At 38.0% G+C, this 14261-nt stretch overlaps 1 protein-coding gene across 1 annotated transcript in view; it reads right to left on the bottom strand.

The window, feature by feature from the left end:
* Window positions 1-4693: 4693 nt before the first annotated feature.
* LOC122065434 (disease resistance protein RUN1-like) overlaps window positions 4694-14261 on the bottom strand; it is a 9697-nt gene continuing 129 nt past the window's right edge. Inside the window, exons 2-6 of the mRNA XM_042629251.1 lie at window positions 14068-14175; window positions 7790-8184; window positions 6998-7139; window positions 6619-6906; window positions 4694-6484 (exon numbers count right to left, since the gene is read on the bottom strand). Of these exons, the coding sequence (XP_042485185.1) occupies window positions 4694-6484; window positions 6619-6906; window positions 6998-7139; window positions 7790-8184; window positions 14068-14175 (2724 nt within the window). The remainder of the gene's footprint in view (window positions 6485-6618; window positions 6907-6997; window positions 7140-7789; window positions 8185-14067; window positions 14176-14261) is intronic.

Raw genomic sequence — 14261 nt, forward strand, 5'->3', positions numbered from 1 at the left:
GGGCAAAGAAAGCTAAGGTGATCAAATGTCCAGGGCTGAAAGAAAGCATCAAAATGTAAGAGCCTGAAGGAAAGAGATGAAGTAAATAAACACAATCAAGCAACTCATACCTGAAGAATGAAGCAGGCTCCATACAGACTAGGGTCGTCCCAGGCCAGGTGGTCCATCATCCGAAGGAAGTAAGCATAGGCGCCCCCACCCTAGTCATACTTTTGGATCCCTTGGAGATCCCTGAAGAAGTAGGTGAGCCAGAGATCCCGAAGTAGTCATACTTTTTTTTTTTTTTTATCTATTCTGGATTTTTATGAGAAAAAAAGGAGCTCAAAACCCAAGTCATTGGATAGCTCTTGACGATTTCGATGATATATCACACAAAAATAGGACCACCGGATCTCCTGGAATCACTCTCGGAAGTCAGAACGGGGCTAATCAGACTGCATTTTGCCTTAAAATTTCATGGGCCCACCAGATTTTTCTTTGAAAATTTTCTAAAAATAGTAAGGCCCGTGAAAACTACCTTTTCTGTTTGGCAGATAGGTAAAAAAGATTCCATTTTTGGCAAGCCCACCATATTTGGTTGGAATGCATGTTAATAGTGTCATTTTTACCACTTTAGTGTGTGAAAGGAATTTGTAGAGACCCCCCCTATTTTGGTCTTAGAAAGCCTAGTGTGAATGGAATAATCCCTTCCTAAAGTAACAAACTCCCTTGCTCTTTTCAGTATCCTCTTTCACCCAACCACCAACCCCTGCCTTGTTTAGCCTACCCCTGTGGTCCTAACCTGACGCTCGACCTGAGGCTAAAGTTTCTGCCTGAGTGAGTCCAAATTTTGCTTCCGCATGTCGAAGTTTTGCCCAAGTGGGCTTGGCTTTTGCTTCCGCACATCGAAGTTCTGTCGAAATTCCTGGAGGTCCTCAAGAGACATGCTGGAGCTTTGAAATATCATCGAAGGCCTAGATTCTCCAAAGAAAATGAGTGAATGGCTAAGAATGTTCCCACCTGAGTCGAAGCCTTTCAGAATCACGTACGCATCAACCAGGACCCACTCTTCTTGACCCAAAATAGGGGTCAAGGTCAGGTATAATTTCTTAACAGAGCAGGCATAATGTAGAAATTTTATTTGATATAGTGCTTGTATAATGTTGTATATTAAATGTTTAGTCATACATGTGGGTTAAAATATATTGGGGAATATTCGAATTTATGCATCTAATACGAAGACCAATTCAACTGGGTGAAGTGGGTGCCTAACACTTTCCCAATTTTAAAATTAACCTAACTTTTACTCTAATGTCTAGACCAAATCAAGTCAATCAAGGGTCTGTCCCTATGGAACGAGCTCACATCCCGAGTCCTAGGCCTTAACCCTAGGAGGCTACTCCAAATTTTATGATTCCTAATCCTCAAATTGGCCAATAGAATATTATTTAAAAATAAGCCAACAAAAAGGGCCTAAGTTATTTGCGAAATAGGCCCCCACGTATTTTCCCAATCGGTGATATGGTGGTGCGGGGCCCGCAAATGTGGGTATGTGTGACACATCACCCGATCCAACGCCCATTACCCTTACAAGTATCAGTTTGTCTTTTCGCTTCCACTCAGCATAAGCAGGATTTATTGGAAAAGCAATTGTAGCACCGATAGGAATATGAATTGAGGATGGGAAAGTATTGCTTCTATTGATAAATCCAACTACATCTTGACTGCGAAGCAACGACATTAATTGTGTATTCTATAAGAGGAAGTTATCAAAAGAAAGCTTCAGGGAGAGATGATGTTGAAACACAGATGTGGAAGAACTAGAGGTGGTAGACATAGTTGAAGGAAGAGTGGAGGTAGAGGACATTATTATCCCAGATGATCGTCAAGGTCGACTGATACCATGTTAAAGTATGAAGAACAGCGTTTGTTGTGTAATCTTGTCATCCCTTTGATACGGGTGGCAATAAATATTTATAGTAATCGATTTCTCAAGTATCCAGTTACAAGTGAATGACTCAAAATTTAAAAATTAGCTACAACAGATTCCTAAGACTTAGGATTGAACCAATGAACAGAATATTGAAAAAGGTTTCGACTTTGAATCCATTACGGATTCCTGAACATGCAGAAATGGGAATCATCATTTGAGATACTAATAGCAACAATTCTAGCAAGCAATGAAGTTTGTCAAGGTGGAATGTAAGAGAGTATTTACTTGCTAAGTGTTAGTTCTCTTCCGCAATCAGTGTTCTAATAGCTCTATATAGAGATAATAGATCAATATTGCAGTATGTTGAATATCTTCTAAGGGGACAGTCTAAATGGAACCGTTGACAGCTCCCATAGCCCATGAGAGAAGAAAAGATATCGTAGATGAGTGATTTGTGATGACAAAGGTGCCTTTCTTGCAGCACGTATTAAGTATTTCTGCATATATAAACAAATTTTAAACATAGAGACCAACAACAACAACAAACTCAACCTTATCCCATGTTAAAGGGGTCGGCTACATGAATCCAAACCAAACAAAGTAGGGAAAACTTGGTCCAAACAGAAAAGGGGGTTGAAAATATGGAAAGAGAGGGATATGAGATGAGATAAGAAATGAAAAATAAAAAATGACAAATGACAAATGAAAAATGAAAGATGAAAGTAAGAGGAAAGAGGCACAACCTAGCAAGTCTGGAGAGTCGTAGCTAATTAATGGGGTCAATTAATTTGATCCTTATTCTCCAATAGGCTCTATCAGAGGTCATACTTGGTACAAGACCCAAGCTATGCATGTAATTCCTCACAACTCCTCCTATGGTCATTTCAGGCTTGCCCCTAGTTTTTTTAGCTCCTTCAACTGGAATCATATCACTCTTCTAGACAGGGAGTCTAATAGGCTCTATCAAAGGTCATACTTGGTACAAGACCCAAACTATGCATGTAATTCCTCACAACTCATCCTATAGTCATTTTAGGCTTGCCCCTAATTCTTTTAGCTCCTTTAACTAGAATCATATCACTCTTCCATACAAGAGAGTCTCTAGGCCTCCGTTGAACATGACCATACCACCTCAAATGACTTTCTCAGAGCTGGTGGCCTCCATATTTATTTTAAAATATGGATACCATGTCTCACAAAAGGACTTAGGCAAGCCTAATTGGTCAAGCATCAGAAACATACAAGTCCAAATAGATGCATTAAATCAAACGGAGTTTTTTATGCATGGCTATGAAACCTCTTTCTGTTACTTTGTGGTGGATCAGACAGTGTTGTATATATTTCATATGCACCAAGAAACCATAATTGGAATTAAAGACAGTTGCAGCATGGGGAAGGGAACCTGATGCAGAAGATATGGTTACAAAATTTTCAAAATGTCTAATTCAATCAAATAAATAGTTTTTATGTATCTCTTAAATAAACCAGGGTACTAAGGGTATGGCGGAAAATAAATAACCTTTCTCGTTTTTATTTCACCAGTAAACCTTATCAAGTTGGCCAAAAGAAAAGCTATATTTGGGTTTGGATTTGGGCACTAATATGTACCAAGTATGTTTACATACGCAGACGTATTTTCAAATTTGGAGACCAGGATTCTCTATAGGACTTGAGCAAGCTTCATGGTTCAAACATCTGAAATGTAGAAGTCCAAAAGGACTCACAAAAGACACAATAAAGAGGACTTTTTTATGCTTGGCCATGAAAATCACTTTCTGCTATTAATGGATGGCATGTTGGTTTTGTTGTGGATCTAACAGTGTTGCATATATTTCATATGCACCAAAAAGCAAGAATTGGACGCAAAGTCAGTTACAGAACGGGGAAGGGAACCTGATCCAGAAGATACACAAAACAGTTTGTAATGCATACGTTAAATCAATCATCAGGGTATGAAAAAGGTATTGTGGAAATAAATATCTTATCTAATTTGTCTTTCACTTGTAGTACCTTAATACTGGCCAAGAAAAATACATATCCAACAACTACACCTTGGAGTAATCAGCAGACGGGGTGTCTTTTGGGAAGGGCACTTGCCATTTGAGCAGTCAATCAAACGAAGGTGAGCTCACCCAGCAGCTTTGGGATGATTAGTCCCTTTATCTATGTTGGGAAAATGAAGCCTGAAAGGCAGTATGGCCCTTGTGCCTAGACACAAAGAAGGGGGAAGGGTGCCCCTCCAGTAGGACAGAAATTCCATCCCTCTTGATGCTTCTGGGTACTCCTATTGGTCCCATGTTGATGTAGGGACCACACTGCCTTTCAAAGAACTCTCTCTTTAATGTTTATTTTTCCATTCCACAGACTTGATTTCAATTGAAATTTACATTTACAGGGGGAGAGAGAGAGAGAGAGAGAGAGAGAGAGAGAGAGAGAGAGAGAGAGGTGTACCTCGAATAAAATTTGTAGTGTACAGCGATATGATACTATAGCCAAATCTGGTTGTAATTTTGAGTATCCAACATCAGTTCAGAGTTCGAATCATCAGAGGTCCAATCTTCAGTGGAGAATGTTTCGACAGGTTCGACAGATCTGCTGGCAATAAGATCAGTCAAGGATTCTAGTTTTGCTTGAAATTCGTATGGGCTTGTGAGACTGCGGCGCACGCCATTTAGTTCCCGCAAATTCTTTGACCCTGCCAGAGCTGGTATTTTTTTCAAAGGTATACACCATCTAACATCCAAGAGTTCTAAAGATTCCAATCCATTATCAGCTTGAATCTCAGTTAGCTCCATGCAGTCGAGTTCTTAGCTCCTTTAAATTTTTAAATTTTGACAGAACAGGTAATCTTTTCAAGGAACCACAGCCACTGATATTCAAATTCTCTAACAATTCCAATCTATCAATCCCATGAATCTCAGCTAGATTCTCACAGTTTTTGATCCGTAGATACTTCAATTTTTTTAAGTTTGACAGATCTAGTAATCTGTCCAAGGACTCACACTCACTTATATACAAATGCTCTAAGAATTCCATTTTGTCATTACCATGAATCTCAGTTAGAATCTTGCAGCCTTCAATCCGAAGACAAATCAAGTTTTTTAAGATATGCAGATTCGGTAACCTTGCCAAGGATTCACAACCTCTAATATCCAAATTCTTTAAAATTTCCAATCTGTCAATACCATGAATCTCGGACTGATTCTTGCAGCCTTCAATCTTTAGACTATACAACTTTTGTAACTTTGACAGATCTGGTAGTCTTTCCAAAGACACACAGCCACTAATATCCAATTTCTCTAAGAATTCCAATCGGTCGACACCACAAATCTCAATTAGATTCTTGCAGCCTTCAATCTTTAGACTGAACAGCTTTTGTAAGTTTGACAGATCAGGTAATCTTTTAATGGCTTTGCATCCTCCTATTTTCAATTTTTGCAAGGAATCTAATCTGTCAAGGCCAGGAATTTCAGTTAACTCTCGCAAATACTTATTTCCTGATTTCCATATAAATATAGTTCTCTCCCGCCAATCCTCAATCTCTAATTGCCGCAACTCTTTTAAGTTTGAAAGATCAGGTAATCCTTCCATAGAGTAGCATTCACTGATTCTTAAATAGCTTAGGTTCTTCAAGGTTGAGATATCCGATAATTTTTTTAATGATGTGGCCGAAACAATTGATAATTTTTGTAAGGATTCATAGTCCTCAAGACGTTCAATCTCAGATAAATTCGGACAGACTCTGATTTGTGTTATCCTTAACCATTTCGAATCATGCAGAAATGGTATTCTTCTTAATGATTTGCAATATGATATCTCCAATACTTCCAAAGAGTCCATCCCCTCGCCTACAATATCGGATCTGGAATCATTCTCATTGAGCTTTAAAGTCCTTAGATTTTTCAAGCCTGTTGGTAATTTTCTTAATTTTTCACACAACCTAATGTTGAAGTCCTCCAGGTTGTCCAATTTCTCATCAACACCTTCAATTTCTTCTAGGCTGTAGCAAAAATCAAGACATAATGTATTTAAATTTCTCAAGCCTCTTGATGTACTTGAAAGTTTGATCAGTGACCGGCATTGGATAGCATGTAGGCTTGTCAAACTTGAGGGAAGACCTGAGATTCGTCGAATAGAGTAGCAATGACTAACATCAAGGCTGGTTAAACTTGAGGGGAAACTTGAGATGTATGGAATTAAACTGCAGTAGCTAAGATTAAGGCGGGTTAAACATGAGGGAAGATCTGAGATGTCTTGAATTGAAGCACAATGACTAACATCAAGGCTGGTTAAATGTGAGGGAAGTCCTGAGATGTCTCGAATTGAAGAGCAATGACTGATATCAAGGATGGTCAAACTAGAAGGAAGATTTGGAAGCGATTCAAGTTTAATGCAGCCACTCATGTCTAATATAACCAAATTTGTGAAACAACAAATGGATGCATCAATCTCTTCCAAATTTTCAGAGTCTTCAAGAATCAATACCTCCAAGAGTCGATTTGCTGAAATGTCAGGAGTACTAGATAGTTGATGACACGATGTGAGATTTATAACTTTCAGATTTTCCGCCATCTGCAAAATATAATTTATATAATGACTTATCAATTAACTTAAGAAGGACAAAACAAAATTTGCCTTTTTTTTTTTTTTTTTTTTTTACTTTTGAAAAAAAAAAATTAAAACAAAAGAGAGAAATTCTTCAAGACCTTGATGTAGTTCCAACCCATCCAGTTTTTTGTGATCTTACTATGTGATAGATCAAGAACAAGCAGTTTCTGTGGACAAAACTTGATTAGCGTATATGGGTTAGGGTGTCCTTTCCAACTAAGCCATCTCAGTTCTGAAAATGAATTCGTGGAATTCCCACGAAAATGTGCATAATCGACTTGGAGTAACCTTAGTCTTGTCATTGTAGCAAATTCTTCACTCATCAAATATTGGCTCCTTGATATATGACTAAAATCGATACCTAGTCCTTTGACATTACTTGTTCCCTACAAAATAGAGAACCTCAATTAAGTACCAAACTTAGGTTTTTGTAATATGCCAAGAAAAAGACATCAAATACCTATATTCAATACCTACCATCTGCGTATCCAGTACTTCCAAGACTTCCTCTTGAGACCATATTCGAGAACGCTTCCCTGGCTCATCTGGGCTCTCTTGACAAACAATATCCCTTCCAAGATCGCGAAGCATATCATGCATCTTTAACTTACCATCTTCACTAATTGTTATCAAAGACTTTGCACAAAGAACATCAAGTCCTACTTGAGGAGAAAAACCACACCCTTCCCATATATGACATGCAATATCTTTGTTCATTCCAATGAAAAAACAAGTGGCATCAAGAAACATTTGTTGCTCTAGATATTCTAATCCTTGGTAACTTAGGCTCCGTTTGGTATCGTTCTAAAAAAAAGTTTTTGGAGTTTTTTCGTTCTATTGGAACGAAAAAACGGAATCTTCTGTTTGGTGCACTTATGGTTCGTTTCTGTTTTTTTGGAACAAAAAGTGAAAAAAAAAAAAATTGACAACGAGATTGGACGGAACGCCATTTTGGATTCCAATCTTCCAGCTCTTCCATTTTACAAAAAAAAAAAAAAAAAATTTCCCGATAAAAATCTGAAATTTTGAAACACCATTTTTTCGTTTAAAAACTGCATTTTGACACAGAAACTGAAATTTTCGTTTTTGACACGAAACGGAGTTTCTGGAACAGAAACGATACCAAACGGGCTCTTATTTTCAACCTTTTCATGACATCATCATTGGGAAATTTTTCCAACTTCTTTAACATGCCTTTCCATGCTGATTTTTCCTTCTTAAATAAGGATGAACCTATAACTTGAAGAGCCAAGGGAAGTCCTCCAGTACTTTTTACAAGAGCTTTTGAGAGGTCGGTCCCTTCCAAATGCATAATGACTAAAAAGTTCAAGAGAATCATCAAAATCCATCACATTGGGCTCATAAATACCATCTGTTTTCTGAGCATTTAAAATATCCTTATTTCTACTTGTGATAATGATCTTACTTCCAATACCAAACCATTCACGGTCCCTGACCAAAGACTTTGCTTGGATATCTTGATCCACATCATCAAGAACAATAAGAACCTTTTTATTGGAGAATCTTTGTTGGATCACTTTAATTCCAGTATCTACATCAAAAATATTTTGATTTTCTTGTTTCAGGATATCTTTGATAAGTTGGTTTTGCAGATAGTGAATCCCATGTTCTTCAGCATTCTCTCGAACATTTTCAATAAATGTCTATCCTTCAAAGTGACTAAGGATTGTATCATAGATACACCTTGCGATTGTTGTCTTTCCAATGCCACCAAGGCCGTGGATCCCCACAATTTTTCTATCATCAGATTCAATATCTAATAGCATCAACATTTCTTTTATATGAGGTTGGATTCCAACTAGCTTTTTATTAGAAACATTCAAGAGTCTCTTGTTCAATTGACTCCAAACTGTTTTAACAACTTCTTTTAATAACCTTCCTTCATACCTGCATTAAAAAAAAAAAAAAAAGAAGAAGAAGAAGACAAACAAACGATAAATACTTTGGGTTATGAATATTGTGCACAAGCAAAGAAAATAAATGCAACATGGAAGGAACCACAACTGAATTATGTAAGCTGAAATAGATTATGTAAATCTTACTATGTGTCGGTGTCTTATTTTCGTATTGATTCTCCATCAAAATATTTCACAAGTGAGCAAACAAAGTAGCAAGTCAGGTGAAGAGAAATGATAAACAAGATCTCACATTTTGTTTGCCTTTTATCAGCTACTCCTAAACCCAAATTATTCTTCATATAAGTGAACACATTAAAAATGATAAAAAAATTCCTACCCAGAAAAAAAAGGGGGGGGGGGGGAAGCGGTCAACAAAAAATATTTTTTTCTTTAATACATTAAAGAATTATCAATGTTATTATACTGAAAGTCAATGTAATATAATGAAAATATTTATTAATAAGTGGACCTTGAACCAATTTTATCATAGCCCTTACACTGATAATTTATCTTATTTTTTTTAATATTTTGTTTTTTCCTTCCCTTTATAGTTGGACATCAAGTCTATCAATCCTGGTTCAGTTGAAGTCCTAAAGAGAAGCCTAATCAAACCTGCCTTTGAACTTCACTAATCAAGCCCAACCAAATAAATCATTCAACCCATAGCGAGGCTTGGATCTTACTGAATTGGACTTTAATGGGTACGAGTAATCTGTCCAAGTGTCCAAGTGGGATCATATGGAATTATAATTGCCAAAAATTATTTTTTAAGTATGTAATTTTTACTTTCATTCCCTTCAAATTTCCCTTGCAACCAATCGTTAGGGTTTTCTCTTTCGTCTTTCATGTTACACCCATGTTCTAATCGAGTCAAATTTGAACTTTTACAATAGGTCTCACGCTGGATGTTGTCAATACCAATGACTTCTGGATTGCTGCAATCTAGTGTCGCAAAGGAAGGGATGACCCTACTTGCCAATGCATTTCTTTCCTGAAGCATTAGATGGGATTCAAACCTTCCAAGTCTATGTGGTAAGTGACCAAATACCACCCAACTTGATTCCCCTCACATATTAGAATTGCCCGGGAAGACCTTAAACACATCCCTAGGGTAACCCCCTAGTGATTGCCAAAAGGTGGACAGAAGATTGGAAAATACATCATTGGGAGGGCCACCAGCAACAACCCATTGGCACGACCACCTCCATCCGGTGACCTCCTTCTGGTGGCCCTTGCTGTACTAAAATGACTCAAATGCTTGTAACACCTGCTACACATGTCTTGGCCAACTCCAACTAACCTCCAACACTACATGGAACCTTTCCCCATGACTTGCCCACCTTGTGCGTCTAAGGTGGAGGGTCCGTGTGACCTGACCATCGACTTAAACTAATTTGGTCCCAAACTAGTGCATAGGGAAATAGGCCTTAAGGCCACTCACTATATAATAGAGAAATGAGCTCATTTTCTTATTTCTCACATGGACACAATGTGGTAGAGGAGAGAAAAGAGGTAAAATAGAAGGAGAAGGAGAAGAAGAGGAGACTCCCGACTACTTCAAGTGCTACCAGCTGCCACCGAAGGTAAGGCGTACCTTCCCCAACCCCACTTCCTTTCATTTTTGGTTTTTGGTTGTTTGTAAACTATGGATTCGTTGGGTTGGAGGGGTACGCCTTGAACCAAGTGACTTGCAATAGTTGGTGTGGTGTGCATTTCACTCCCTCGCATGTTTCTCAAGCTCAAAGTGAGCTACCCGAGCTCCTGAGCCATTTTGACCAAATAGGGGATTTTTGGCCGTTAGCTCACCGTATCTCCCAAACGGCTCATGAAAATGTAAATAGTTTCACTTAAATAAAAGGTGGGAAGACCCCCCACAATATCCATATAACAATCCTTAGCGATCACTGCTGAGCCAGGAAAGCCCCATGAAGTTGTTGAACTTCTAGGAAGGTCATCGATAGGAGCACACCGGCAAGAAGTTTCCTTCTAGTGATCTATTTCCGGTGGTCTACTACTAGTGAGGTTTCTGAATCTTCAATTTTAACAGTTTGAACAATTTTTGGAGGAAACCTTATGGGACCCCTGTGGAAGTTTTCGACATGTGTTAACGCCCGTTTACCCTTGTACCTAAGATAGAGACAATCACAATTCAATGAGGCATAGCAAGGTTTGAATTGGGTATCCAACTTGGGAAATGTCACCCGTCTAGTCAACAGACGAGATGAGTGGTGGTTTGACTTTCTTTCATAGTGTTTTAACCTTATAAAATTGTATATATACCATGGAAATCATGTCTAGTCAATTTAATTTTATGTATAATATTTGTGAACTATATAACATGCTTCATTGAATTGAACTGTATATGTGATTTTTATTGTGAGAAGGGATCTGGTGTTACCGAGGTGGATTCTGGTACCGCGATCACCATGTAGATGATTGCATCATGCATTGGGTGCATATTAGATTTATCTATGGCTATGGATGCACGATGTGGCCGATGGTAATTCCAGTATCATGTATGCCATTGGTCATACTTGAAAATGGGTGCGCAATGTGGTCGATGGTAATTCCAGTACTACGTATCCGATAACATATTCCATACTATTTATATATTTATGGAAGGCATGTAGCATATTGTGGTTGGGTTTCATTCCCTATGCTACGATCCCTTGCCAACAGGGGTAAAGTGTTGGATAACCCAATTGTGGTATGTTTGATGAACCATTCCGAGGAATACCACTTTCACGGTACGAGTGATTGTTGCTGAAGGTGAAAACCAGTCCGATGTGGCTGATGTTGATTCTGGTGCCGTGATTTCCAAGAGGGGTTATTAGGGGTTTGCTAGGTGACCGATGGTCACACTATGGGACCGACAAGGTCCTAATCACGACCCTAGTTAGCAAAAACATGTTTAAAACTCTGTTTTAAACACGTACCTGTTTTTTACCGTTTAAAAAAAAAATTCATATGCTTCCTTAAGAATAGGGAAAAAAGGCAAACGACAAGCATTCCCGTTCTAAACACATTTCCATTTGAAAGTGTGGTAACTATGTTGACACTTGATAACAATGAAAAACATCATAGCGAAGCCTCATTGCAAAACAAGAATTTGGACATCCTTATGTTACGATGGATGAATTTAGAATTGGTGTTCGATGATATTCAATGATGTCTTAGAATTTATAATGAGTCAGGGAATATATATGCATTAATGTTAGATGTTATAATTATTTTGAACATTAAATATAAGGATTCATTTAATAATTCCTTAATTTATATGAGTATACTGGCATTTTTTCGGTAACTTTTATTTTTTTTTAATCTACACATTTAAAGCCCGTACCGCCCGTTTATTATTTTTTATTGTTCTCTATTTTTTTTTACTGTTTGTGTGACCATATTGGAAATTTTCAACATTTAAAACCCGTACCATCCATTTCTATTTTTTTCTATTTCTATTTTTTGCTAACTATGATCCCGACTAGGGATTGTATCATTGGGTGACTGATATGCAATTTTTGGGACCAAGGATACAACCTAATACGTCGTAATAGCATAAATCTGACTTAGTTTTATGTTAGGTGGTTGAAGTAAAATGAACTACATCATCCTTGCATCATGGCTTATGTGTGTGTACTTGCATAAAATCGATCCCTCACTGAGCTAGTTGAAGCTCAAACCACGTGCATATTGCTATTTAGATAATGATGTAGGTACCATCATGCCATTGGGCAGTGACATATCCTCCTCTTCTATGGCTGAGTGTGGCAGTGACTGATGGACACCAGAGCCTGAGGAGCACGATCCCGATTGTGCTTACGATACTTGTGCGTATGCCGCACCCTGATGCAAGAGCGGGACTTCCATCTTCTTCGATACCATATTTTTGATTGATTTTTTTGGATTATTGTACTTATGTTTTGGTAACTGTAGCAAAATGAGGTATTCAGATGTCCTCTCGCTGTGATCTCTGTGGCAATGCTGAAGAATCATATATTTCTGAAATGTAATTTTTCAGTCCAAATCAGGCAGTCCTTTTGTGCTTTATTCAATATTCATTGGGCCTCTTTTGAAAAGATCGAAGACCTGTTTATTTGGTGGAAAAGGAAGGCCCGCATCATTAACCTTAAAAAGGTCTGGATTAGCGGCGTCATTCTTGTTCCATATTGCTTGTGGATGGAAAGGAATTCTAGGTGTGAGGAAGGAATCTCAAGAGCCCCCAATCAATGCTTTACTATGCTTAAGTGAGAGTACAATACTTCTTCCATTATGCAAATAGGGAACTTGTCTACTATCCCAGATCTCCTATGTACTCGAAGTCTAGGAATCCATCATATTCATAGCAGAAATTCTGTCCCCTTGGAGACTTTCTGGTGTCTTCCTACAAGGGGATGGTTTAAAATGAATACTAACAGTTGCTCCCTAGGAATTCCATGGAAGGCAGGAATCAATGGGGTTCTAATAAATGAAAGAGCTGAAGTAATCATAAATTTCAGTCAACCAATTGGGAATATGACAAATTCTGAAGTTGAACTTTCTGCCATCATCTCTGGTCTTGAACATGCTTATTCCATTTCAGCTCCAAATCTCTGGATGGAATGCAACTCGGTGGCGGTTGTCCTTCTTTTATTGCAACGCCTGGTCCCTTGGTTTGTTTTACAAAGGTGGAGAAATCACATTTCTTATCTGTGCAACATTCAATGGAAAATCACCCATTGTCTTCATGAGGTAAACACAATAGCTGATTTTCTCTCAAAAAGGGCAGCGAAGTATGGTGCTTCAGACCCTATGATCTCTTGACCTCCTATGCTGAGAATGGAATTGGAAAAGGATGCAATGTTGCGTCCTCGTTACAAATTCATGTAATAGTCAATTTGTCTTTTCGATAGGATTTTTTCCTTTGAGCTCTTTTCCTACTGATGACAATGTCGAAGGTGGGAATCTAGCTCTTGGTAATTTTCCTATTTTCCCTGTATTTTGATTTTTTCCTCTGTACATTTTTTTTTCTCATTTTAATACTAAAAATCCCGGATCTTCTTGCGAGAAAAACTCATGTTATGTAATATATTTAACATTAGTTGTCCCCAACAAATTTATATGATTCTGCTTATATTATTTGTACTTTGATTCCACTGCTATGATTTTATATGTTTAGTTATGTTGTGATTGTGATGGTTAAGGTACTACTATGATCTTGGTAGAGATATAGGACAAGTAAGCATTCTATTCACACTATTGGTATCCTAACGGGAGTAGGGCGTGACATTTAATCTAAATTAGTGTTTGAGGAGGGAGAGGCAATCCATGGAAGTTGAAGTTGGGTTTAGAAGTAAAGTTGTTGGGTAGGATACTGATGGGTTAAATTAAAAAAAATGGGTCGATCTCCTTAGAACGGTTGGATTCGCCAAAACTAACTTGTTGCACACATAGACAGCATCGGGCATGAGTTGAGCGCTGCCTATGTGGGAGAGGAGCTGAATCCATTGGGTGTCATGTCCTTTTAATGGAAGAAAAAAAGGCTAACGAAACTTTAAAATGGTTTTTTTTTTGGGGGGTAAAACATTAAAAGGGTTTGATGGTGTCTCATTGCAAAGGCTTGATCTCGCTTCCCCCTCTTGTGGCAAATACCTGATCAAACTCCATCTCCACAAGTATAGAAGCTAAGTTAGATTCCCATAACAGGATGGATTCTCCAGCATCGGGCATGAGTTGGGCGATGCCTGTGTTGGAGAGGAGCTGAATCCATTGGGTGTCATGTCCTTTTAATGGAAGAAAAAAAGGCTTACGAAACTTTAAAATGGTTTTTTTTTTTTTTTTTTTTT

The sequence above is a fragment of the Macadamia integrifolia genome, unplaced genomic scaffold (assembly GCF_013358625.1).
Source record: "Macadamia integrifolia cultivar HAES 741 unplaced genomic scaffold, SCU_Mint_v3 scaffold2017, whole genome shotgun sequence".
Classification (NCBI taxonomy): Eukaryota; Viridiplantae; Streptophyta; class Magnoliopsida; order Proteales; family Proteaceae; genus Macadamia; species Macadamia integrifolia.